We start from the raw sequence: 27,589 nt of genomic DNA on the forward strand, positions 1-27,589 counted from the left end.
TGTGCAGAATCAAACAGGACTCGACATTTTGGCAATGTTTTGTCTTTAGTAAGCAAGAAACCTCTGTGAGAAGCCGTATGTCTGTGGCTTGTTAGACCCAGAGTTCAGGAACGAGTGTTTTCTGAGGCACGTAGAGGCATTCCTTACATGGACCCTGTGTACCTATAAAGTGGCCTTTTTACAAGAATCGAACAACTCCCAGTCTCAGCCATTTCTATTTATAACCCCTAGGTGAGGACTTCATATTTAGACAAGCAGGTCAGTAGACAAACATTCATTTCACACATAACAAAATGCTCATTTTTAATGGATATATCCTGGTGTTGAATGTATATAATGCGTTTTCCCTGGTTGTGACCGAGGTTAATAATAAACCCAGGTTGGATTCTGCATGGTTGGGTTCTTAACTATTTATTATGTGCAAATTCAACTAGTTTCCAGCTGCCACACATAGTTCATCCTTGGCTACACCTTCGCCTTCCAGAACACCTTCAGGTCATCTGACTTCACACACGGCAGCCGTTGAATCCTGTTGTGTTTGATGTAGAAATGAATTAGACAATGTCTTTCAACAAAATAAAATTGAAGGTGTAGATCAGCTTTAATATTGCAGATAGATTGTAGATTCCTTCAGCGTAATTGTCTGATTAATTTCCAATCCCACATATATATTTTTGGGTAAATATATACAGTACCAGTCAAAACACACCTACACATTCAAGGGTTTTTCTTTATTTTGACTCATTTCTACATTGTAGAATAATAGTGAAGACATCACAACTATGAAATAACACATATGGAATCAGGTAGTAACATGTAGCCATCCTTTGCCTTGATGACAGCTTTGTACACTCTTGGCATTCTCTCAACTAGCTTCATGTGGTAGTCACCTGGAATTAATTTCAAATGAAACGTGTGCTTTGTTCAAAGTCAATTTATTTCCTTTATGCATTTCAGACAATCAGTTGTGTTGTGACAAGGTTGGGGTGGTATACAGAAGATAGCCCTGTTTGGTAAAAGACCAAGTCCATATTATGGAAAGAAGAGCTGAAATAAGAAAAGAGAAATGACAGTCCATCATTACTTGAAGACATGGTCAGTGAATGCAGAAGATTTCAAGCTTTGAATGTTTCTTCAAGTGCAGTCGCAAAAACCATCAAGCGCTATGATGAAACTGTCTCTCATGAGGACTGCCACAGGAAAGGAAGACCCAGAGTTACCTCTGCTGTAGAGGATAAGTTCATTAGAGTTACCATCCTCAGAAATTGCAGCCCAAATAAATGCTTCACAGAGCTCAAGTAAAAGACACATCTCAACATCAACTGTTCAGAGGAGACTGCGTGAATCAGGCCTTCATGGTCAAATTGCTGCAAAGAAACTACTACTAAAGGACACCAATAAGAAGATGACACTTGCTTGGGCCAAAAAACATGAGCAATGGACATTAGACCTGTGGAAATCTGTCCTTTGGTCTGATGAGACCAAATTTGAGATTTTTGGTTTCAACCACCGTGTCTTTGTGAGACGCAGAGTAGGTTAATGGATGATCTCTGCATGTGTGGTTCCCACGTGACGCGTGGAAGAGGTGTGATGGTATGGGAGTGCTTTGCTGGTGACACCGTCAGTGATTTATTTAGAATTCAAGGCACACTTAACCAGCATGGCTACCACAGTATTCTGCAGTGATACGCCATCCCATCTGGTTTGCACTTAGTGGGACAATCATTTGTTTTCAACAGGACAATGACCCAACACACCTCTAGGCTGTGTAAGGGCTATTTAACCAAGGAGAGTGGAGTGCTGCATCAGGTGACATGGCCTCCACAATCACCCGACCTCAACCCAATTGAGACGGTTTGGGATGAGTTGGAGCACAGAGTGAAGGAAAAGCAGCCAACAAGTGCTCAGCATATGTGGGAACTCCTTCAAGACTGTTGGAAAAGCATTCCAGGTGAAACTGGTTGAGAGAATGCCAAGAGTTTGCAAAGCTGTTATCAAGGCTACTTTGAAGAATCTAAAATATATTTTGATTTGTTTAACACCTTTTGGTTACTACATGATTCCAAATGCATTATTTCATAGTTTGTCTTCACTATTATTCTACAATGTAGAAAATAGTAAAAATAAAAACCTTGAATGAGTAGGTGTCCAAACTTTTGACTGCTACTATATATATATATATATATATATATCTTTTAAAAATATATTTATCCCCTAACCCTACCATGCCTTCTCCTAATTGGAGTAAACTAATTGACAACACCACACTTTATGGACAATTTATTTTACAATAGTTCCCTTTTGTTTGTTTTTAATCCAACCCTTCAGCTACCATCTATCGCTAAAGCTCATCCAGTTTGATTTCTGTTTTCTTACATATATTTTTAACTGTGCCGTTTCAGAAAAGTTCTGAACCTATGTACATTTTACAGACACAGTATATTTTACATGAGTTTTGTTTTTAATCCCACATCTGGTTAATTGTAAATGATGGGAGTTAATGTCAGGAATGTACATTAGCATGTGTTGTGGTTCTCTGCTCATCAGCTAGAGTCATCATCAGGATTGGCAGAGTAACAACAACACAGACATTCTCAGGTGTTTTTACTTGTTGATTTACTATGTTCCACCAGTGTGTCTGAAAATAGACAATGACAGGAAAGTGTGTCCAAATAGGAGAACACTGTAACACTCATAACAAAAGATAGACAATAGACTAACAAAGTTGCATATCACACTCCAGTACAGTCATGGTCATGCAGTGGTTTCAAGACATTTAAACAATGACAACAATAGAACGGTGAGGTTGTATGGTTCTCAGCAACAGTTGAGTAGCTTCGACAAACAGCCAAAAGTTAGGAGTGCCTCCACTCGGTCAAAGAAAAATAGATGGATTTCATGGTCTTCTGACCTCAAGGAGGTTTTTGATATCTGTCGACAACGTGCCCCCCCTGAGAATACAAAATAAACTATAGGTGAGTCCGGCCAAAAGGCAATGAACATAAACCACACACACAGGGCCTACACAATTTACAGTGAGAATATTATGGAAAATTCAACATCTGCTCCCTCCCCAAACCTTCATGTAAGGAACAGTATGATATTTTTATCTCCCTCAAATGTAAGAGTCTTAACATGAGTCTGTTCTCTGGTGTGTGAATCAACCATATAATTCATAAAACGGTAATGCATTTTAGCATGGTCACTTGTCTCATGTCCTATACGTCTCCTCCGGCAGTCCCTATTGTTTCGGCTAACTTCCTCTTCTCTCAGGCTCACTAGAGACTGCAGCCTGCATCATCTGCACTCAATCAGAATAATTATCTCAAAATGTGCACTCCAGAGCTAGTCAAAAGGGAACAAAGCACAGAGACCACTGGGAAACACCTCCTCCAGTCATTAGTCATCTCATTCCGTTGGTTTGGAAGAGCACCCCATTGCCTGGAACACAGCCATGCATAGCACAGACTGACTGAGAAAACCAGACAGAAATCCATGCCCAAGAAATGAGGGTTCATACGATTCTCCAGATCCTAGGCAGTCATATTACTATTGCCATGTCCATTTAGACCAGTGATGCACAACTCCCGTCTGTAGTCATTTTAAATCAAGCAAGCAAACAAACTCACTGATTGGCAACACACAGCAAGATGCAGCCCCTGAAATGATGTGCAACTCGTGGCCATTGGTTCGGTCAAAGTGAGTGTAGGCTATGCTTACTTGGTGGGGTGTGAACTGGCTGAAGAGGTCCTCATACAGCTTTCTCCATTTGTCCACCTGGGTTTGCAGGTCAGCCATCTGACCGGATTCCCAAGAGGGCATTCTGCAGAATCGGAAAATGGAATAAATTCTCATGGACATGTGGGATTGAGAAAAGCCTGTGTCTGTAACCGTTGTTACCAATTACATTAGCTATGTCTGAGAACTGTTATGGGGACTGTTTTGCTGTGTCACACATAACTGAGTGTTAATGGTAGGAAGAAAAACTGATCTGAGACATGTTGTTATAGGTAGAGGCCTCGGGTCATTGAATACAAATTGCTGTTACCTGTCACAGTGCTGGCTGACTGTGTCCTCTAGGGGGCAGCACAGCATCTGGGTGGTGCTCTCTGAGCTCTTCCTCAGCTCTGCTACCTCCTTCTCCAACCGTTTCACCTGCCGCACCAGAGAGTCCTTCTCCTCTGACAGGCAGTCTTTGAATCTGGAGGTTTCATTCAGAGATTAAATCTGGTGTTATCCACCGTCTGTCTGTGCTAAATAACCAATGACAACAGAGTGATGGTAGAGCATAGCTACCTCTTGACGCAGCACATCCAGTAGCGCTGCTGTTCACACAGCCACTCAAACTGCTCGGCCGTCTCCTGGAGCTTCTTCAGGCTGCCCTCGTTCTCCCGCTGCAGTTCCTGCATCTTCCTCTGGTTGGCGCAGCGCAGCTCCTCCAGCTCCTGGGTGCTGGCAGCGTAGCAGCACTGAAGCTCTTCCAACTCCAATACCTTACTGTCGGCCGAAGACACATAAGAGACCCTGAACTTAGGTGCTTAGAAATGTTTCTAATTTGTGGTCTTACATTTTTTTTTGTGGTCTTAAAATCTATTATGCATCATCACTCCTGAATGTTGCATGAACAGCCAATATATCTAACCAACATGTAACCTCCAGGTCATTTTCGTGTACTATCAATCATGAAAACGTACTTCTCTATGATTCCCCAGTTTATCTTTCACAGGCAAATGATGAATTTCAGCTTGAGGGTTTGAGCTGAGCTCATGTTAAACTCCCCTTTATCATACCCCTAGTGCAATGCTACCCCTGAAATCACGATGTGATAACGTATTCTGACTGTCAGCCAATTTTCCAAACTGGGGATTCAAAGTCAGCAAGTTATAGCACAGCATGCTTAAGGGCACGTGTGTTTTTGCAGACTTAAAATCACAAATCCAAACGTTTTTTTATTTGACGTGTGACAACCTGACTAGTTGGAGATCTGTTCAATGTGTTTTTAAAACAGTTGGGACGGCTTCACTTGGCTCGTGTTTGTAGGAGATGGTAATCAAAAGTTAGGAGTTTCATTAATTTTTATGTTTATTTGCTTAGTGCACGCCCTTATCTGGACTGGCTTTACTTTTACAGTATGTCCATTTGTACAGCTGGATAAACCATAGCTAAATACTGCTGCCATTTAAAAAAAAGTATGTCTTATGTTTTTAACATTAAGGGGGTCTTTGGGTACACACACAATAGTACCATTTACTTTCTCCTTCCCACAATGCAGGACAGTAGACTTACCTGTGCAGCTGCACCTGGAGGTCCTCGGTCAATGCAGCTCTCTGCAGGTCCTCAGTGTGCAGCTCTTCCACCAGGCCTTCCAGCTGCACCTCAGACCTTTGCAGGTGCAGTAGCTCCGAGTTGACCTGTTCCAGCTGTAGGCCCAGCAGTGCAGCATCTCTGGAGCTCTCCTCCACCACAAGATGCACCCGTTGCTGCAAGAACACAACCAGATCCTTGGTGAGGGCCACAGTCCACACAAACAGAAACACATGGCTAAACACAAGGACACAGATGCTGTATATATTCAGCACATGCTATTGTAAGACTTCCGTCAGAAATGGGAGGAATATTCATGACATTCCCTCTATTATATTGCTAGTATTCATGTCACCCAGTTGACAAACTCTGGAGATTTTACAAGTGTCTTTTCCAAAAACACCTACAATGGCTTGCGAAAGTATTCACCCCCTTTGGCATTTTTCCTATTTTGTTGCCATACAACCTGGAATAAAAAATTTAAAAAATTGGGTGGGGGGGGAGAATTGTATCATTTGATTTACACAACATACCCACCACTTTGAAGATGCAATTTTTATTTATTTATTGTGAAACAAAGAAGAAATAAGACAAAAAAAACTGAAAGCTTGAGCGTGCATAACTAGACACCCCCCCAAAGTCAATACTTTGTAGACCCTACTTTGTAGACCCACCTTTTGCAGCAATTACAGCTGCAAGTCTCTTGGGGTATGTCTCTATAAGCTTGGCACATCAAGCCACTGGGATTTTTGCCCATTCAAGGCAAAACTGCTCCAGCTCCTTCAAGTTGGATGAGTTCCGCTGGTGTACAGCAATCTTTAAGTCATACCACAGATTGAGGTCGGTGCTTTGACTAGGCCATTCCAAGACATTTAAATGTTTCCCCTTAAACCACTCGAGTGTTGCTTTAGCAGTATGCTTAGGCTCATTGTACTGCTGGAAGCTGAACCTCCGTCCCAGTCTCAAATCTCTGGAAGACTGAAACAGGTTTCCCTCAAGAATTTCCCTGTATTTAGCTCCATCCATCATTCCTTCAATTCTGACCAGTTTCCCAGTCTCTGCCAATTAAAAACATCCCCACAGCATGCTGCCACCACCATGCTTCACTGTGGGGATGGTGTTCTCAGGGTTCTTCCATATGTTTGGGGAGTCTCCCACGTGCCTTTTGGCGAACACTAAACGCAATGGCTTTTTTTCTGGCCACTCTTCTGTAAAGCCCAGCTCTGTGGAGTGTAGGTTTAAAGTGGTCCTATGGACAGATACTCCAATCTCCACTGTGGAGCTTTGCAGCTCCTTCAGGGTTATCGTTTGTCTCTTTGTTGCCCCTCTAATTAATGCCCTCCTTGCCTGGTCCGTGAGTTTTGGTGGGCGGCCCTCTCTTGGCAGGTTTGTTGTGGTGCCATATTCTTTCAATTTTTTAATAATGGATTTAATTGTCCTCCGTGGGATGTTCAAAGTTTCAGATATGTTTTTATAACACAACCCTGATCTGTACTTCTCCACAACTTTGTCCCTGACCTGTTTGGAGAGATCCATGGTCTTCATGGTGCCCTTGCTTGGTAGTGCCCCTTGCTTAGTGGTGTTGCAGACTCTGGGGCCTTTCAGAACAGGTGTATATATACTGAGATCATGTGACAGATCATGTGACACTTAAATTGCACACACATGGACTTTATTTAACTAATTATGTGACTTCTGAAGGTAATTGTTTGCACCAGATCTTATTTAGGGGCTTCATAGCAAAGGGGGTGAATACATATGCGCGCACCACTTTTCAGTTAATTTTTTTACATGAAATACAAATACAAATTCATTTAAATTACAGGTTGTAATGCAGCAAAATAGGAAAAATGCCAAGGGGGATGAATACTTTTGCAAGGCACTGTGTAGATAAATGTGGCTAGCAAGCCCACACGTGAGAATAGTTGAACAGAATTAGGATTTGACAAGGAATGTGTCAAGGCAATTTTGCTTAGCTTCACTAGCATTGGAATGTATTGAGTTTTTTGCATTGAGATTCTACATTCTGCCAATTGAAAGTAGAACATTAGAAAGATGTAGAAAATAGCATGACTTCTAATCCATGCAATTACACAATACTACATTAGCACGTACACTGTAATTATACTGTAGGTACACATATTCACAGAGTGACAAGAGCCGTCTGTGGTCGACCAGTGAAAGGATGGAAACAAGACATCAGTACCTGTTCATGATGGACCCTGCCGAGCAGTTGATCGTGTTTGAACATCAAATCTATGTTGACCTGCTCCTGTTGGCAGAGCTGTGTGGACAGAGCCTCCAGCTCATTCTGCAGGCTCCTCTCTCTCTCCCTGGCCCCCAGGCATTCCCTCTCCAGCACTGCTGTACCAAAAGAAGACAACAGCCCTGTGACTGGAATGGTTATATTGTCCCCACATGAGAGGACAACTTTCCTTTACCTATTCAAATGATTCTCTCAGTCACGTACAGTAGGTTTGGACTTTGAACCCTGTAAAATCCTTGGTGCCTGTTATATGGCTTAACTAGAAACAGTGAAATCATGACATCATTCACCCTGAGAATAGCTAACTCTGTTAGTGTATTGCTGTTTTTCTTGTAGAACTACACTTTATCCATTTTGAAAATGATTATGATGGTGACATGTGTACAGTACATTGCTCAATGACAGGCAGATTCTTCTTTGAGTGAATAGCCAACAGACTAATAATCCAAAGTAGGTGATCTATAAGTCCTCCCAGTCCCATAATGACCCAATAACTACCAATACCTACCGTTATCATGCGCCAGGCGGTTACACTTAGCCGTCAGGTACTGGATCTGACTGTTGTCTTCATCGCTGTAGCTATGCGCTCTGAAAAATCTCCTCATTCCCGTCTCCCTCGTTCCCTTACTGTGGTTCACCTGTATCGTTCAGCTTCCATGACTGTCAGATGCAAAGGGGCAAGCCACTGATTTACTAGCTTCTTCTAGTTGCGTGGCGCCCTAAAGACAGAAACTCCTCCCGTTTTCATATGTCAGTGTTAGCAATAACACCGATATAGAAATAGGCCTATGTCACTTTAACATTGAGACGGAATTGGAAAAATACCAAGAAGTGCGTGTCACTGGATATACTAAGGATTTAATTGACGATTTAACCTTTCAGGGCCTAGTTTGTACAGGATCCAAAGTTATATGCAAATCTACCTAAACGGTGCCCCTCAGATTTCATAACATTCAAAGCCCAACATGGCAATTGGACAAGTTGTAGCTAGCAGGCACCTTTGGATGCATATCTAAACTACACCCTGGAGCTATACACACCTACATAACTAACCTTCTGGTAAAGAACTTTAAAACAGGTATCTTATTCTTTACTTGACATTTATATTTTTGATCTTATTTCAGGGGAATAAAATCCATAAACGTTCCTAAAGAGGAAGTATTGTCTGCCTGGCAGACAATTTCCTCGGCTTTGCATTTGTACCATGACTGAAATTGCTATATAATTATCTAGTGACATGTTTTTATCCTCATCTGAATCAGGGGGGGTTGTGGGCTGGGAGGTTTCACCCATCTGAACAACCATTGATCCATTTACAGTTCTGATGCTAATATGAGCACAATGGGGACATCACTGCACGGAGTCTGGGGCCTTTAATAAAGAAGTCTCAGCTTATGCACGGCCTTGTTTCACGTCAGTTCCTTGCCAGGTGGGGGAGACAAAACACAGCTATTCCTCCTGTTCGTGCTTGACTACCAGCTTCCATGTGTGACGGTTAATGAACATGTCATTCTCTACCTTATACACACCAGTGCAGAACGTGTCAAAGCAACTGGATAGAATCAATGGTTTGATCCTGTTGCGAGATCTGAAGGTTTCGTAGTCAAGTTAGAACCCATAAATAAATGAGTCTCTTCAAAAGTCTCATCCCAAATGCAACTAGGAAGTGTTGATATTGTAGGAATTTTATGCATAATTCATTCAATGAGAGGATGTTCAAAAAAGGCTTTTATTTAGAAAAGAAAACCCCCATGCTGACCTCTGCCTCCGAACACAACAGTTGTAGATAGAAAGTGGCAATTGGACATCTACACAAAGCGTCCTCTAATACCAATAAATAAAATATACTTCCAGGTCTGTGAAACAACATATCTTTCACAAAAGAGATCAGTGACAAACCCATCCCATGACTAGAATGACCTGATTATGCAGTTTGTGTGTGTTCATTTGTTTGATAGAATTATATTGAAATTCTTTGTACATTTCTCAAACTTTCACTAAGCAATACTCAGTCTATAATACTTAAATTGTGGTTCAAAATACTATGAATAGCCTACCCTGGATGTCCAAAAACTGTAGATATGCCATCAGTGCATTGCTGTAGGCACAAATGTATATTTTAACATTTGTTTTGATGTATGGAAAGTTTAAACTTTACTTACATAAAAGGATAACAAAAACACCAAAAGCCATTTGTTGTAACATTACCTTTGATAATCAAGGTAACAATGATTATTTAAAAAGTTCAGCTAAACTCAAAAAAGGTGCAAAAGGGTTTTCATTATGATCACTATCTTCATGGAGGTTGTGGTCTCTGGAAGACTGGAAATAAGAAGTTGACAAACTTACTCACAATCTGAGTGAGACAGAAAGAGATACCAGATGAATCAGTGCTTCCGATTACTTCTGGAATATTTTTAGATGGATTTCAGTCTTTTTTTTTTTGCCTCTTCCAGAGACCACTTTTCAAAGACAACTGCTCCATCTGCAAAATAAAAACAAAGAGATCTTAAACACGCAACCTTTCCACCCAGCTAAACAGGCCACTGCACACGGGGTGACAGATGCTTAATACCTTGATTAGCTACAACTAGTTCAGTTAAATGTAACAGCAAACTTCAAAGCTCAGGACACAGTCCTCTGAGACCTTTAACTAATGGCAAACTACACTGAGTGAATGTATGGTATCAGCACACCCAATGCAAGTATACAAGGACCACATTAATTCAAATTAATTTCCTTCAGGGAGAGGACGGGAGAACATCTTAGTGCAGATGTACTAAATATAGAACAAAACATGATATGCCTTGGTAAAAACTAGGGTTCATCCACATTTATCTGTGAAATATAACTACAGTGCAGCCTTGGTTTCCAATTACTGGTATAGAAACCAATTGGTCTCTTGGATACCTGGTAAATGTAGGGCTAGCGGTATTGGTGACCCGGGTTATAAGTAGCCTAGATCTTAAGTTGGCCACATTTCACGCCGGCTAGCCTTAATCCTGGGCTGTCTGACCAAGGTTTTTGATGACTCTATTCTAAAGAGAAAAGATGACACAGGGTTACAATGACTTCTAGACAATATTCAAAAGGGGCAGAATATGCTATGCTACGCTAAACAACCAAACACAAGAGGCCTGTATCAAATTAATGTCGGTGAATAGCCGAGTCATTAGAATTTGATCACTGCAATGGGGGACAGTGCATTGGATAATGCATTATATGCTGTATCTACCTTCATATTGAATGGTTTCAAGCTGAGAGAAACTCACAGGCGTTCAGCTTTCAATGTGCTCTTCCAAAACAACCTTTACTCCATGCAAAATATCCAGTGCTTCAGCTTCATGTCAGCACTTGGAGGGGGAGACTATCCTCTCGAAACTGACCAGCACGCTACTGTACACCCTCACTCCCAAAGTTACATATCTTTTATCAGTAAGATATCTTTGTCACAGGAAAAAAGCTTCCAACCTCAGACAATGAAAAAAAATCCAAAACCGATAGCCAAAGACCCCTTCCATAGGTCAATCCAGGTGGACATTTTTGCATTTGCACAGATTAGATGGGCATTTATGATCTCAACAATATTTTATCGCAACACTCCAAAAAATAAGCCTGTACAGTACATGAAGGGAGAAGACTCACAAACATGGAGCAAAAACTAAAAGTCTAAATAAAAGTCAGCACATCCACCTGAGGTCAGTCTGACATTCCGCATGACAGTTAAAACAGATTATTGCACTGGTTTCGTGTGTCTATGGACGGCAGTCATATAAATAACAACAAACAATAATTGCAATCATAACAATAATAATAACAATGCTAGTAATAAACAATTCTGACTTAGCCCCCCCCCACACCCCAATTTTACCACTGCTGCCAACTAAAGTCGTCGTTTGTGCCGAAGACCAAAAAGAATCCCAGAATGGTTGCGAAGATGACTACATTGCCTGTTAACACAAGCGCACATGCTCCCCAGGCAATCTGTAAACAACAAACATAAATAATTCAGTCAACATATGTTACAAAATTCTGCATTGCATACTTTCAATCTGTTTGGACTGAGCAAAACACAGCCCTTTTCTAAGTGTTGTTTAGTAACAGATTTGAGCATTTCTTGTTATTACACAAATGGTAGACTATAACACGTAGCCCAACAGTCCTATAAGGAATGGTCCTTATTCCATTTGTGTAACACCAAAAATGTATGCAATTAGAAAGCAATTACTTGTAACAACAAAGCTAATGCAATGTTGTTACAGCACAGGTATGAGAGCAAAGTGTTGTCGAACACCCCTTAGCCTACACAAGTAAAATCACCAAGATGTATACTTACAACATCAGCTCTTGCGAAGATTATGGGCAGGCCAAAGGCTGAAACCACTATGCCCGTTGTGAGAAATAAAGCCAGCTCTTTGCAGGCGTTGCTGGCCGAGTCTGTGTCTTCAACAATTCTCCGGGAGATGCAGTAAGGGATTGGGGCGAGGATGTAGAAGAAGAGGAGGAACAAGGGCCAGTATTTACTATGAAGAGAGAAGTTCCCGTCAGTTATGACTTGGAAAATACTTGATGTGGGCAGCATCATATTATAAAAGCTTGCAAGAAAGGCATTTTACAGTACTTGTGCACGTGACATTAACACATGAAACATGAATATGATGGAGATACTTACTCATACACTGGAAGAGCACATCCTAGCATCAGGAACATGAGGCCAATAGCCCCACCAAAGGACAGGCTGATCAGAGCTAGAAAGGAGAGGGAAATAAACAAACACACACAGTTGCTTAGTTTGTGTGTGTGTGTGTGGTGTGTGTGTGTGTGGGTGTGTGTGTGTGTGTTCATGCAATACTAATTCCTTCGGTCATAATTGATCATCTGACCATGACCCTGATGCTGTAGCTCCAAGGAGGAAATAATCATGTGACAAATCAGATGATTTCACATTCAGGGCCTGGTTGGGATGGATTGGGTGAGGGGATGCAGAGTATTTTCAGCTATCATAGATGTTAATTAGAACGTTGCTAGCTGCTAGTATTAAAGTGTATTAATTTAACTAGTTACTAGTTAGAACATTGATTTGTAAACTTCTGCATGTCATGATGGACTTAGCTAGCTAGATGGTTAACTAGATAAAGGAGGATTGAGACAACGCACTTGTTAGCGAGGTCTAACGTTAGCTAATTTAGCTTGTCATAATTGCCTAGCCATGACAACACAACATTAGGTTTGGCAGGACAAGGCTAGTTTCTAACGTGTATTTCATCGATTCGTAATGGCATCATGAGCTAGTTAAATGGCCCATCATCAATACCACAACTAGCCAGGCGCTAATCTAGCTAACTAACGTTAACTGTAGCTAGCTAACGCGTTACTAACTAGAACACCAATCATGTTATTAGCTAGCTAGCTACAGTGCCTAGTTAACGTCCTTGCTAGTTGACGTTATATAATTAGCTAGTTATTTAGCTAACGTTACATAGCTAGCAGATAATAAACCGACATCAAAGTAGTTAGCTAGCAAAGGAGGATAGCTAGCTAATGGAGTTAGCTTAACTGGCTAGCACTCAGGCAGTGGTTAGGTAGCAGCACAACATGTCAAAGCATAGCTAGTTGGCTCGCTATGTGTGATTGACCACATTTGTTGTAATCCAATTAATGTATTATTTAAAAGTAAGACAGCAAATTCCTCACCTTTAATCCCGGCCATTTCTGTAGGACATAAACTCGTCACACAGTCCTGTACAACAATACACCCTCACTAGTACTGCATCAAACAGTCCGTGAATTCGATTTCACCCACAAGAGCTGTCTGTATCTAGCAATACGCATGCGCGAAATCCCATCAGTCAGAAGAACATATAAAATAGATAATCTGACTAATCAATGTGTATGCTGAAACCCACCCTGTATCTAAATATGTTTGCTAATTATGATGTTAGTCTTTTTAAATACATGCGGGTTCTTCACTTTTTTTCTTTAGCCATTTTTGTGATTCTATCCATCCGGAAGAAACATAATTGTGCTTCCGCTGGCATTCTGCATGGAGTGAAATATGGCGAGTGGAGGAGGTACGGTTGCTTCGCTGTGGACAGAAGTGAATCGTTGTGGACAGAATGGAGATTTTACTCGGGCCATCAAAGCTGTCAACAAAAGTAGGGTTTTACTCTTGTTCACGTGTTTGTAGTTGTCAAATTTCAATAAATGCTCTGTGTTGTTTGAGGGCTGAATAGATTACTATCCAGCTGGCTAAACGTTAGCTAGCGAGCTAACGTTAAGTTACAGCTCTTAGCTAAAAATACATATGCAGCTATAATCAAGCTAGTCACTAGTTAGGTAGTTTTTGTTAAATTACAATTTCCCCCCAAGGATCGGAACATAGTATAGATTTTTATTGAGAACAGAAATAGCATATTTTTACTCTATGGATAATATTTCAAAATTGTCAGTCACATCTGAGTTGTAAACACAGTGACGTGTCCCAATTTAGCTAGCTAGCAACTACCCTGTTTGACCCTATCTATCCTGTAGCTAGCAGCCTTGTATCTGCTGGGAAGTGTGATTCACAGATTTGCAATTTCATTGGAACATTATTGAGTTCTCTATTGCACACCATAAATTGAGATTTGATTTAATTATCGTTGGTGGTGACTGATCTGAAAGAAAATTATACTTTTGCATGTAACTACACAAAGGGCCAATCTGTGATTGCTGCATCACATTTATTTTTATTTTTAATATAAATACTTGTAGGTTAATTATATACACTCAGTGATTCTTGACTATAATGTATAAATGCCTCATGAGCTTAGTTCATAGTTCAACTGTCATACATCATCAGAAGCCACAATATAAGCTTGTTTTACTCCAATGTTTGTCAACAATGTAATTGTAAACAAACGTTGTACAGTATATAACCTCAACATGGTTTAAATGATAATTCTGATCTCCTGGATGGTCAGTCCTTGCATTTGTAGCTCTGTCTATGAATTTGACAGGTTACATTTCTCGAGCCCCATCATTAAACTCTAAAACAGTGGTGGGGTGTATGCTTTGTTACTGTTAGAACTGCAGTTTGCCTCTTTAATCTCAATTATTCATTTCTTCCACAGTTTTGCATGAAGTCAAGGAAGATGTGACAGCCCTTCACTGTAAAATAGTATGCCTGCTGCAAAATGGTAGCTTCAAAGAGGCACTGAATGTCATGAACACATATTCAAAAATACTTGGCAGGTATGTTGAAGGTGACTTGAACATAATGTTCTATAGTGATAATCTTGTAGCAATGCAAAATCTATAAATACTTGGTCTGGTTTGAGAAACTCCTGGCCGTACCCTTAGGCCAATGTTTAACACTTTCTTTGTGCTTCCTCAGTGACCTCATTGTGTTTGAAAAGGCCTACTGTGAGTACCGGTTGAACAGAGTTGAAAGTGCTCTGAAGACCATTGAAGGTGTTTCAGAACAAACAGACAAGCTCAAAGAACTCTATGGTCAAGTGGTAAGACTTTATGAAAATAAGAAATGACATTAGATGTTGTTTGCACTGTTTTCCTGTCAACCCTTCAGTGGATGATCCTGCCAGCCACAGTAAACTGGCCCAATGTACTGATCCCTGACCTCCCCTTTGTTCTCACCATAGCTGTACCGTATGGAGCGCTATGACGAGTGCAAGGCTGTCTACACGGACCTGATCAGGAACTCCCAGGATGAATACGAAGAGGAGAGGAAGACAAACCTCTCAGCCGTGGTGGCTGCTATGAGCACATGGGAGAAGGCTTCTCTGGTGGGTCTTCTGCACCCAATTAGAACAGACTTCTATTCGTACTGATCTTCTGAGACACTTGGTTATTGAAGCCTTGGTATCCTTCATCTTCCATGAGTCTCAATTTAACACTAAATAATACATTTAATTCCACCCTGTTTTTGCAGGATGATCTTGGCCTGTCAGAGACTACATATGAGCTGAGCTACAATGCTGCCTGTACTCTAATTGGTCAAGGCCAACTCACGGAGGCTATGAACAAACTACAGGAAGCAGAAGGTTAGGACCACAGCCAATTAAAATTCTGCATTCTACAGACATGGCCTTAATTCGTAATGCTGTGCGCTAGGTTTTGTCCAGCCCTTTCATGGTTAATGTTGACAATTTTTGTTTGCGGCATTTTTTTCAGAGCTTTGTCGGGTTTCCTTGTCCGAGGATTCGGTGAGTGCTCTATGCCTGTGAAATAAATAAGTTCACAATGTCATGGCTAAGCGTACAGATATAAAAATGCCTTTTTCTTGATTTTTTTTCAAATTGTGAATCGTAATTTGCTTGTCTGGTTTGTGCAGGATATAACTGAGGAGGACATTGAGTCAGAGCTGGCCGTCATCCACTCCCAGATGGCCTACGTTATGCAGTTACAGGGTCGGACAGAAGTGGCGCTGCAGCTCTATAACCAAGTCATCAAGCTCAAGTGAGTGTTACTCCAAAGCGGAATCAATTGAGCCATTACATTCAATTGTAAAGTATGTGCTATTGCAGGCACAGGACGAGAGAGTAGTGGAATCCTTTTTTGTTGAATCCTAGGCCATCGGATGTGGGACTTCTAGCTGTGACTGCTAACAACATCATTACAATAAACAAGGTAGACACACGCATGAACCTTCCCTGTACTGCTAGGAACTACTAAACATTGAAACAGGCAAAGCTGTTATTGACTGTGTTCTCTTATTGTTGGGGGCTGACGCTGTTGCTCATATGCTTTTTCTCTTGCAGGACCAAAACGTGTTTGACTCTAAGAAGAAAGTGAAATTGACAAATGCTGACGGTGTCGAGTACAAGCTGGCCAAGAAACAGCTGCAAGCCATCGAATTCAACAAAGCCCTGTTGGCTATGTACACTAACCAGGTATCGGATTTGAATACATTAACTCATTGTTAAAATTATCCTCCATTCTTTATTCACAGCTTTATATTGACAATTTCACTACATACTCATGTAAAATCAAATGTTATTTGTCACATGCGCTGAATACAACAAGTGTAGACTTTACCATGAAATGCTTACTTACGAGCCCTTTCCCAACAAAGCAGTTAAAAAGTATGAAAATTGACAAATATTTCAAAAGAAAATTGTAACTAAATAAACTAACACGGCTGGCTATATACAAGGAGTACTGATTCAGTGTACTGGGGTACGAGGTAGTTCGGGTGATTGAGGTAATATGTACATATAGATTTGGTTAGGTGATTGATTGAAATACATGTAGGTAGGGGGTGAAAAGCAGAACGTCCGGGGTAGCCGTTTAATGAACTGGGGTTGAAGCCGTTCAGGAGCCCTTTGGTCCCAGGCCAGGGAGAATGGTGAACAGGTTAGACTGGGAATCTCAACGGTCATTGATGATTTGTTACGTGCACCCCACAGGCGGACCAGTGCAGAAAGCTGTCGTCAGGCCTCCAGTCCCAGAACCCAGGCCACCCGCGGCCCGTTCTGATCCAGGTGGCTCAGCTGTGCAGAGAGAAGCAACACTCCAAGGCCATAGAGCTGCTTCAGGTACTCCCTGTTGACCAGATCCCAACTTGAGATACGTGTAGTTGATGTATAAATACATAAATGGCCATTGAAAGCTCTTCCTCCTGTATGTATAATGCTAGTTGTGTGTGTTTCTGTTGTAAAGTGCTTCGCAGACCAGCACCCAGAGAGTGCATCTGGTATCAAATTAACAATGGCACAACTCTATTTGACTCAAGGTAAGGTTGTCTTTCCATATCCCCAATTTTTTTGCTCGCTGGGTAACAAGCAGAAATTAGATTAGTGCTTAACAGTACACTTACTGATTGATACCTAGTGCTGTGCTATCATGTCATTTGATGAGCAAGTGACTCCTGTTCTGTCAGAATTCAGGTGTTTGAGCACCTGACCGAGTAGAAGGTAACCTCGTAATAAATAAACCTTCATTGGCGTCTTCTCCAAAGGTCACGTTACCAAAGCATGTGACATCCTGAGGTCGATCGACGATTTCAAGCACAAACAAGGGATGGTTAGTTGTTACACTTCTATTATTCTACATCTAATCATAGATTTCAAATGTTCTGAACAAACATTACATCATAACATTCCTGCTAACAAATTGAAATTGTTTCACAGATCTCAGCTCTGGTAACGATGTACAACCACGAAGAGGACATCGACAGCGCAATGGATGTCTTCAGCCAAGCTATTCAGCATTACCAATCTGAACAGGTATTAGTCAACAAGCACATTATAAAGAAGTCAATGTAACTTTTTACATCCTGGAGTGTGTGTGTGTTACTATTTGTTTCCATAGTAACACAGCATTGTCCACTATTCCACTTTGTCTTCCTCCATCCCAGCCTGGTTCCTCTATTCACCTGGCACTCGTACGAGAGGCCGCCAATTTCAAGCTGAAGTATGGACGGAAAAAGGAAGCCATCAGTGACCTGGAACAACTGTGGAAGTGAGTGATGCTCTTAACGATTGTTCTGTTTCTACTGTTGTTCTGCAGTGGTGATGCTGGTGTATGTCCTTCTTGCTATACTTGTGGAATTCAGTGTAATAACTAGTGTGTGTGTGTGTCCCACCCCCTCTCTCACTACACAGGCAAAACACCAATGATATCCACACTTTGGCACAACTCATCTCTGCCTATTCTTTGGTCGATCAAGATAAAGCCAAGTCGTATCCTTTTTTTTCTCTCTCTGTATTTGAAACTACACAAGTAATAACTTTATTTGGAACGAATGCTTGCAATTGATCCAGCAATCCATGCCGTTGCCACTATCATAGCACAACTGTCAGAACTGCAATGTCAAATCTTTGAGTATTTAAATGACTATCTCTGATTGGTCCAGTTCTCATTCACAGTCAAGGTGATTTTACCAGGGATATCATAAAGTGCCTAGAACTGTTTAGTGAATGGGAAAGCTTGTTTTATTATGTCCTTAGTCCTTTGTCCCAGCCTCAGCAAGCACCTCCCTTCCCCTGAAAGCATGTCGTTTAACGTGGACGTAGATGAGCTGGAGAACTCTCATGGCGCCAACTACGTCAGAAAGAAGGCCGCTAAAGTACCGGGAGACAACCTACCCAAAGAACAAGGGTAAGGAGACCTAATGCTTTTAATTAAAGGCTGTGTTAATTAAGCTGCGTACTCCCTGTTCTATACATTGGCTTTCACTATCAATATTATCTCTCCACAGCCAGGGGGATGTTAAAAAGAAGAGGAAGAAAAAGAAGGGTATGTCCTCATGTTGCAAGTAACCCCCCCCCCTGCGGGACGGTTGAGCTAATGTGATTAACATGAGGTTGTGAGTAACAAAAAAATGTCCCAGGACATAGACATATCTGATATGGGTAGAAAGCTTTAAATTCTTGTTAATCGAACTGCATTGTCCAATTTACAGTAGCTATTACAGTGAAAGAATACCATGCAGTTGTTTGAGGAGAGTGCACCATTATGAACTTGGAAATGTATTAATAAACAAATTCGGTACATTTGGGCAGTCTTGATACAACATTTTGAATGTATATGCAATGGCTCATTGGATCAGTCTAAAACGTTGCATGTGCTCTGCTGCCATCTGGTGGCCTAAATCAAAATTGTGCCTGGGCTGAAATATTACATTATGGCTTTTCTCTTGCATTTCAAAGATGGTACAAAAATATATATATATATATATATATATATATATATATATATATATATATATATATATATATATATATATATATATATATATTTTTGTATTATCTTTTACCAGATCTAATGTGTTATTCTCCTACATTCATTTCACATTTCCACAAACTTCAAAGTGTTTCCTTTCAAATGGTATCAAGAATATGTATATCCTGTTCTTAGGCCGTCATTGAAAATAAGAATTTGTTCTTAACTGACATGCCCAGTTAAATAAAGGTAAAATACATTAAAAAAATTCCTTGCTACAGGGAGTTAGATTTGGGTATGTCATTTTAGGTGTAAATTGGGGGGGTCCTTAAGAGGTTTATAAAGTCAACATCTCACATTTTCTCGCCTCTGTTTAGGAAAATTGCCCAAGAACTACGACCCCACGGGGAACCCTGACCAGGAGAGATGGTTGCCCATGAGAGAGCGCACCTACTACCGTGGCAGGAAGAAGGGCAAGAAGAAGGAACAAGTGGGTAAAGGCACGCAGGGGGCCACGTCAGGAGCCGCGTCCGACCTGTGAGTAACGCATCCTTGTCTCTTATCGTTGTCACTTTCATTAGTTCTAAAAAGGTATATGAATCTAATAGTTGAACATTTAATACATCTGTCTGATTCCAGATTCATTCAGTTGGCACCCTTTTTCCTGTAGTGTGTTGCATTTGGCTGGTAATCACTTCATTTTGCTGTGTTTCCAGGGATGCCAGTAAGACAGCCAACAGTCCCCCCACCTCCCCCCGGCCAGGGTCAGCCCAAGCCTCTGCCTCCACCTCGGCCCCCGCTGCCAGCAACGTTGTCCCTCCGCGACAGCAGAAGCCTGCCACTGCAGGGCCAGGGGCCCGCAAGAAGGCCCCTCAGAAGAAGAAAAAGGGAGGCAAGGGTGGCTGGTAGCCTGGAGAACGTTGCAGATATGGAGCAACACATTGGTGACCACCACCACATGGCCCGGAACTCACAGAATCATGAGCTTTGTCATTTTTTAAGTTGGTTATAACTTCTCTTTTTTTTTTTTACCAAACAAATAATGGTGTCCAATTTCTGGTTGTTGAATAAGTTGCAATACATTTAGTAATAGGCCCCAATGCTTTCTTCACGGTTAGGTTTTCTTTTCAGATGCAGAAACAAATGTCGGTGAACTAAGAGACCTTGTTTGTGTTGTAGGCAAGGGGGGGTCTTGCTAGTTTGTAATGCATATCTTCTGTGCAGAAAAAAATGTACTGTTTGTTTTTTCTCTTCTCCCTGAGCCTGAGTATTTGAAAATGGCTCCTTGACCGTGAACAAATTTCCTTGACTTGCCCACCCAATTTCAATCACTTGACCTTGTTTTTGACCTAAGAGGCAAGCTGTGTATGTCAAAGTTAAAGTATATTTATTTTTAAATCCCTGCATCGTTTTCGGCTAAAGTAAAAAGTCTGTTTTTAAACGTAGACTCGGATATGATGTAGATGCAGAAAGTGCACAGCAAAGTGGGTCAATTTCTGCAAGAACTAAGAGCGTTGAAGCACTTTTCTCAACTTCTCTGCTGTTTTGGTCCCTTACCTACCACGCTGTAACATCGTGAAGCGAACCCGTGCACAGATACTGTGTGAGAGCGAAGTGTTGCATCTCGCTCATCTCTATCTGTGGTGCTGCTCATGGCAATGTCATTTCACTGAGTCTACCTTTTTTAATTATTGGGTAGCAGTACATAATTAGGACATTGTTTTAGGAACCGTTTACAATGATGGAAGCAAACTATTTCAGGCAACATTTGTGACCCATTGTTGTCTTAATAAATAGGCTTCCTTAACAACTGACAAACTGATGTTGCTTTCTTGTGTATTTTTTTTTTTTTTTTCCCCCTTTCACTTTCGCTTTGGAAAGTCTGTTATCCGGATTTATGGTCATGGAACATCTCATCAGCATTGTATGCAGTGTGCCCTCTTTAATATCAAGCGCCGCCTGGTGGATTTACTATGGAAATGCAAAACAGAAATAATTCAGCTGCAATTCTGCATAATTGGTGTTGTACATTTTCTGTTCCTTTCCATCCTGTCATTGAAGTCGTTTTTCAGTCTTACATTTGAAATTGTGACGCTACATTCCCCCACTCCCCAGCCAAGACATGTTAAATGGTTTTGACTAGAAAGTATACGGTTTGTCAGAATTTACTTTTCGTAGCAGGTTAGGAGAATTAGGTTACATTTAGGAAAAGGGTGAGGGTTGTCTGAAATCCACACACAAAATAAATTTTTGACGTCAATTTGAGATTAGCTGTACCCCATCTAGCCATTACAATGTTTATGCGCAAAGTAAGCGCATAAGGTGGTTTCGCTACATGTCAATCAAATTGATGAGCCGAAATGAGAGGATTAATTAAACAATGACTGTATATGCGGACAGGATAGCAAGTTCGTGTGTAATGTAGCAAAACTGGCTAAATTGTTGAATATTAGATATATTTTTTTTAAGTGTTATATATTTCTCCATATATTCTAGATCCTGCTTTCATAATCTTTTCTTGTCTGGTACTTCCTTCCTGTGTGCTCCTAAACGCCGGATATCCCCTATCGCGTTGAGGTAGTTTGACTAATCCACTTGTTGTAACGATAACCAAAGACATTAGAACCAGGTTGTAACCGGGGATGCAAACTTCTAGATAATAACCATTATCACGATGTATAAAGACATGTGAAGCAGGTATTCAAGATTTCACAAAATTGTTTCTAACATGCCTGGTGTCAGAGAAGCTGCGGTCGTAGGTTTTACTCTCGCAGTAACCGGAGGAGTTGGGTATGTCATCTGGACTTTTGTGTCTTCGGGGGTAAAGGCAAAGAAGGCGAAGCCAAAGCAAGAACCAGAGAAAATCGAAAAGGACACTAGAAATGAAACTGCACAAAAAGTACCAGAACGCGCAAACCAAACACCAACAGTCGTAGTAACAGAGGTAGGCTACTTTTTGTTCATCTTGTGCTTGTAAAATGTTTATTTTTGATACCTCGGGGATTATGAGGCACGTCTACTTGACCGATGTTTGTGGTTGCTAGTGGAAATAACCTCACCCCAAATTGTCTCGATTTTTGTGAAGTCTAAATGGGATTCTTGGGACGTCCAAATTCTGACATAAGCCCATTTGAAGTTGAAACGTTAAGGGTTATGGTAAGGGTAGGAGTTAAGGTTCAGAGGGCTCTTTAATTAGTTATAATGAATTCTTATCACTTTACAAGATCCCTGTAAGACCTAAAGATTTTTGCAATTGTTTTAGATGCCATTCCCTCAGGTGTTGCTTTATTATTCAGGAACGTGTCGAGACCCTCAGAAACGACCCTGTTGACTCATCAGTAGGAAAGATTTGTATCTCTTTTGGCCCATTCAACAACAGAGCGATACGAACCTTGTTTCAGCAGGATGTTGTATCCTATACCTTATGTTATGTCATATTGGAACGGTTTTATTGATAATATCTGTTGGAAAAAAGTTTGGATGTTGCCACACACATACATACTTGGTAACAAAATTAAGGAAGTTTCCTTTAAAATGATTCATAAATATTATCCTGCCAACCACTATATGAAAGAAGTTTAAGAAAAACAAACTCAAATTGCTCCTTTTGTAATGACCACCCAAAAACTGTGTTGCATCTTTTTTGGCATTGTATTCATGTAAGGAAACTGTGGCAAGACAGTAGATTTATAATTGAACACATTTATGAAGATCTTACACTATTGTGGAGAGATGTACTGCTTGGATTCTTTACCCACGATAGAAATAAGTTGAAACAATTTGATGTAATTTCATTATTCTTTTGGGCCAATTTCATAATCACAAATGTACATTTCCAAACAAAACACATTTTCTTACCTTACAAAAAGAAATTGAACTATATTTTAAGACAATTCATTACTAACAAAAAAGCTGTTACACTTAGAATTATATGTCCCTTAAGGTCTGTGTGTAATGTGATATTGTACCCCCTAACCCCCCTTTCCCCCAGCCCAATTATCCTTTGTATATTATTTATATATACTTGTGTTCCCCTCATGTACTTTCTGTATTGATTTGTTGTTAATAAAAATAAAAAATAGGACTTAAGGTCAGGGTTTAGGGTAGTGACGTTCCAATGATCCCGAAATTGCACTAACCCTAGATTTGAAAGAACCTTACAATTTATATTGTGAAACTAGTGTCATATGTCTGTCGTAATGTTTATAAATAAGTAAGGTCCTCACTCCGATATAGCTTCCTTTCTGTGACAGATTAGTCACTGGATTGGCTGAAACGACTATTGTCGCTTGGTCAGCTTGACATTATAAAAATGTTGCCAGACTGTATCATCATACAGTGGTAACCTGGCCCTATAGTCTATTCTCAGGCAGTGGGTCAGCTTGTACTGACCACATGATGTGACAGTTCAGTTCAGCCCCCTTCAGTCTCATTGACTTCTGTAGGCCTGTGCTTTAAAAGGCTGAAGTAAAGATAAAGCAAGAAACGTGATTGGTTTAGGTCTAAATTATTCCACTATTCACAATCAAATCAAATTTGGTTGGTCACATGCGCCAAATACAACAGTGAAATGCTTACCTATGACATTCCCAACAGTGCAGAGTTAAAAAGTAAGACAAATATTTGCTAAAGGAAAAAGTAACACAATATAAACAATAACGAGGCTATAAACAAAGTGTACCAGTACCGAGTCAATGTGCAGGGGTACGAGGTAGTTGAGGTAATACAGTATGTGGATGTAGGTAGGGGTAAAAGTGACTAGGCAATCAGGATATATAATAAACAGAGTAGCAGCTGTGTGTGTGTGTTAGAGTGTCAGTGTAGTATGTGTGAGTGTGTGGGTAGACTTTGCAAGCACCTGTTAAGATTCTAGAATGTCCCAGTATCATGGTTTTAATTAACATTAACTCATTATTCTGGATCAGCACTTGCAGATAATACTTCCACATGAGTGACATTTTTGCCTTTATATACTCCATCTTTGCTTAGGGGTTAACATCCATAGAGATGTATAGATGATTCTAGTGCCCAAAAGCCCATTTTAGCATGGACATCGCCATTGAGGACTTTCACCGTTTTGAAGTAGTCAACTTAGTGGGACTTCCTATGGGTTAAGGAAGGAATAACGAAATTATACTTGTGAGCAAACATTCCATAACTGCAGGTGGCAGTAAATCGCTAACTTTGGCTTTATACCTGTTCAAACAACACACTCCAGGTGGCAGTGTGCACCCTTTCAGTTTGTTTACCAACTTATAGAAGTAGTAGAATAAGAAGAAAATCAACTACTTCAAAATGGAGATGGCCTCAATGGCACTTCCCGTGCTCTCACTGATGCAATAAAGGGACAGATACAACATTGTGATCTCTATACATCTGGATGGTTGCATCTGATGTCTCTCGTTTGTTATTACGTGTCCTCCTAGGTGAAGCCCACAGGAAAGCAAGTCCTGGTGCTCGGTCTTGAAGGGGCAGGGAAGACCAGCCTGCTGCACTGCTTTGCCTCGGGGAGTCTGGAGCAGGACGTGACCCCAACACAGGGCTTTAACGCTGTGTCCATCAATAGGGAGGACTTGCAGATCGAGTTCCTAGAAAGTGAATGCAACCTGCACATAACAATGATGAGAGTACAGTAACTGCTAATTATCTGGATGACCATGATAAGAAGGAATGGGTCTCATTAGTGGAGTCCTTTATTCAAGCTGTTAAATATGAAAAATGTCAAATGAGTTCATCACTCAATATGCATTCATAGTATTATCTTGTGTTTCACAAATATACAAAAATGACTTCTATGATACCTTGTGGTGAAGAAATTATATAAAAAAACATGGTATATTTTGCAGTTGGTGGTACAGAGAACCTGCAGCCCTATTGGAAGAGGTACATGTGCAAGGCTATGGTGCTGGTGTTTGTGGTGGACTCCTCAGACGCCGCCCAGTTCCCTTTGGCTAAGAAGCATCTCCACGAGCTGCTAGAAACCGACCTTTACCTTCCCTTAGTGGTACTAGCCAACAAGCAGGTGAGACTGACACTGACATAAGACTCCCATCTCAAGTGTCTTTCCTTGATTCATCACGTCCTCTCTCCTGGCCTCCTCAAAACGCATTGAAAACGCTAAGGGGCGTAACCCTAGATCTTCTCCTCCAATGCATTTTAAGAACGAGATGAGGAGAAAGGACATGAGGAATCAAGGAAAGACAATTGAGAAAGAGCAAAGGGTTGCATCTCAATAGTCTTGTGGGTATTTCCTTTCCTCTTCGCCTCTTTTTTTTTTTTCCCCCTATGAGATATTGCACCTGCTCCAGTGTCTTACCTCGGGTTTGTTCCGGTTATTCCTCCATCTCCAGGATAACCAAGGGGCCTGCAGTATCACAACGCTCCATGAAGCCCTGTCCCTGGAGGAAGTGGGGGACCAGCGCAAGCTCTTCCTCATTGGCACCCATGTCAGGAAGGGGGACACGGAGGTGAACTCTGCTGTGCAGGACGCACGGGACCTGATCATTCAAATGGTGCAGGATGGTAGATAGACTCGCCATCGAGTCATCAGATACAGATGTAGGATCTTAATTTGATCACTACTATGTTGCTGAGAATTTTCCTGCAGAGCAGGAAATGCAAACTTGTAGTGCATTTGTGTTTTAAAAAGGCTTATAAAGTTGGTAATTTCCACTTGAAATGTTTGACTTGATTTGCCCTAATGAAAAAGATATCAACTTCTATAAAAATGTATAATTATAATCCACATAATTATTCACATTTCCTGTTGCTGCAGGATTATTTTCCTGCTGTAGCAAACTGGCTAAAATTAAGATTCTACATCTGTATGAATGACCCGCTGGCTGAGAGGGGATATCTTACTTTAATTTCACCCCTGTTCTGGCTTGCCGTCATTTGTTTTGATAGCACTAGTTACAAGCTCTATTGACAGACACCATGATAGTGAAAGGCCTCATTCACATTTGTAGAATGATGATGATTCCAGAGAAGCCAAAAGCTGGCAACGTGCTTATGGTCAAACTCATTCACTGGCAATAACATTAATTAATTAATTGCATTAGCACAAATGAACAAAAGCACAGAGTTGATAATATACTTGTTTTTCACATTCAGACACAATATTTCAAGGATGGTCTCAACATCCTTACCTATAGGGATTTAATTGATAATGCTTTGTGGTCATCAAAGATTCTTCTTTTAGTGCTATCTACAACTGTAGAGCACAATATAGGTTACATGTTTAGAGTCAGTGCTGCTAGGTAGTATGTTGAAGACTCGTTCGAGGTACATAGAATTATTTTTGTTATTTTGCATAATAAAAGTTAAGTATTGACTATATCGTCTTAAAGGGGAACTTGCTACATAGTTATATTTTCTTAAAACCAATTTGATGGTTGTCTAACCAAAGCAATCTATCCAAATATTTATTTAGAAGCATTTTAAAAATGCCAAAATACAATTTTTCATGTGTCTAGGCATGTTTATTTGGCTAACAATGTTTTGCCTTGGACTTAATTGAAGCTTTTACAGGAATAACTCTACATATCAGCACAAAAAGTGCTTCTTGTTTTCATGTTTAACACTAGTAAAACTACTGGTATAATCTTGAGTAATAAGCAGGTTTGAAGTGCACTACTGAACAATTCATTTGTATGCCATGACTATAACAGACCTCCAAACCATTTCTGTCATTTAAGCATAAAAAACATTTTTTTTTAAACTATTTTTCTGTTTTGTCACACCCGGTGATGTAAATAAAAACCCTTGTTGTAAATGTCTGTGTGGCTCAAAGTTTTGTATATAGGCTTATGGTGATGTATAACTTATTTTTGGAGTTAAAATACAGCTAACCATAAATACTATAGTCATTCTTTGACCTCAGATATCACTTTTAATTTGACATCCTTTATCAGAAGTCTTGAGAAAGAAGATGGACTCACTCCGGTTTCAACCCGCCACACTCAAGTACAGTTGAAGTCGGAAGTTTACATACACTTAGGTTGGAGTCATTAAAACTCGTTTTTCAACCACTCCACAAATTTCTTGTTAACAAACTATAGTTTTGGCAAATCGGTTAGGACATCTACTTTGTGCATGACACAAGTAATTTTTCCAACAATTGTTTACAGACAGATTATTTCACTTAGAATTCACTGTATCACAATTCCAGTGGGTCAGAAGTTTACATACACTAAGTTGACTGTGCCTTTAAACAGCTTGGAAAATTCCAGAAAATGATATCATAGATTTAGAAGCTTCTGATTGGCTAATTCACATCATTTGAGTCAATTGGAGGTGTACCTGTGGATGTATTTCAAGGCCTACCTTCAAACTCAGTGCCTCTTTGCTTGACAT

General features: G+C 40.5%; 4 protein-coding genes across 9 annotated transcripts; 2 read left to right on the forward strand and 2 right to left on the reverse strand.

The window, feature by feature from the left end:
* Positions 1 to 259: 259 nt before the first annotated feature.
* LOC106604624 (uncharacterized) lies at positions 260 to 8,312 on the reverse strand. 4 transcript variants are annotated; one of them, XM_014199445.3, is made up of 7 exons: positions 8,079 to 8,312; positions 7,511 to 7,668; positions 5,287 to 5,480; positions 4,297 to 4,497; positions 4,049 to 4,201; positions 3,721 to 3,823; positions 260 to 529 (listed from the first exon to the last, which is right to left on the reverse strand). In XM_014199445.3, exons 1-7 carry the CDS (start codon positions 8,173 to 8,175, stop codon positions 497 to 499), a joined length of 939 nt encoding a protein of 312 aa, XP_014054920.1. In that variant the 5' UTR covers positions 8,176 to 8,312; the 3' UTR covers positions 260 to 496. The 4 variants fall into 4 exon arrangements, with proteins under 4 accessions (XP_014054920.1, XP_014054921.1, XP_014054918.1 ...); XM_014199446.3 differs by lacking the exon at positions 260 to 529 and adding an exon at positions 920 to 1,047; XM_014199443.3 differs by lacking the exon at positions 260 to 529 and adding an exon at positions 2,600 to 2,951.
* A 977-nt stretch (positions 8,313 to 9,289) lies between these two features.
* On the reverse strand, positions 9,290 to 13,579 carry leprotl1 (leptin receptor overlapping transcript like 1). 2 transcript variants are annotated; one of them, NM_001146459.1, is given in 5 exon segments: positions 9,290 to 10,055; positions 11,442 to 11,554; positions 11,907 to 12,093; positions 12,243 to 12,318; positions 13,265 to 13,380. In NM_001146459.1, coding segments are annotated over 5 exon segments (393 nt in total). In that variant the 5' UTR covers positions 13,281 to 13,380; the 3' UTR covers positions 9,290 to 10,054.
* LOC106604623 (signal recognition particle subunit SRP72) lies at positions 13,556 to 20,354 on the forward strand. The gene is made up of 19 exons (XM_014199442.3): positions 13,556 to 13,725; positions 14,683 to 14,803; positions 14,946 to 15,069; positions 15,211 to 15,354; positions 15,501 to 15,612; positions 15,743 to 15,774; positions 15,903 to 16,027; positions 16,141 to 16,198; positions 16,330 to 16,461; positions 16,978 to 17,106; positions 17,231 to 17,303; positions 17,529 to 17,593; positions 17,701 to 17,796; positions 17,928 to 18,031; positions 18,175 to 18,252; positions 18,533 to 18,670; positions 18,771 to 18,808; positions 19,612 to 19,771; positions 19,951 to 20,354. The coding sequence occupies exons 1-19, from the start codon at positions 13,626 to 13,628 to the stop codon at positions 20,141 to 20,143; spliced, it is 2,022 nt and encodes a 673-aa protein (XP_014054917.3). The 5' UTR covers positions 13,556 to 13,625; the 3' UTR covers positions 20,144 to 20,354.
* Positions 20,355 to 21,786: 1,432 nt separating this feature from the next.
* On the forward strand, positions 21,787 to 25,913 carry LOC106604625 (ADP-ribosylation factor-like protein 9). 2 transcript variants are annotated; one of them, XM_014199447.3, is made up of 4 exons: positions 21,787 to 22,178; positions 24,661 to 24,829; positions 25,081 to 25,256; positions 25,585 to 25,913. In XM_014199447.3, the coding sequence occupies exons 1-4, from the start codon at positions 21,963 to 21,965 to the stop codon at positions 25,762 to 25,764; spliced, it is 741 nt and encodes a 246-aa protein (XP_014054922.1). In that variant the 5' UTR covers positions 21,787 to 21,962; the 3' UTR covers positions 25,765 to 25,913. The 2 variants fall into 2 exon arrangements, with proteins under 2 accessions (XP_014054922.1, XP_082831264.1); XM_082975138.1 differs by having other exon boundaries at positions 21,809 to 22,178; positions 24,661 to 24,861.
* Positions 25,914 to 27,589: the final 1,676 nt, after the last annotated feature.

This window comes from Salmo salar, chromosome 05 (genome assembly GCF_965601325.2).
Source record: "Salmo salar chromosome 05, fSalSal1, whole genome shotgun sequence".
NCBI classification, from domain to species: Eukaryota; Metazoa; Chordata; class Actinopteri; order Salmoniformes; family Salmonidae; genus Salmo; species Salmo salar.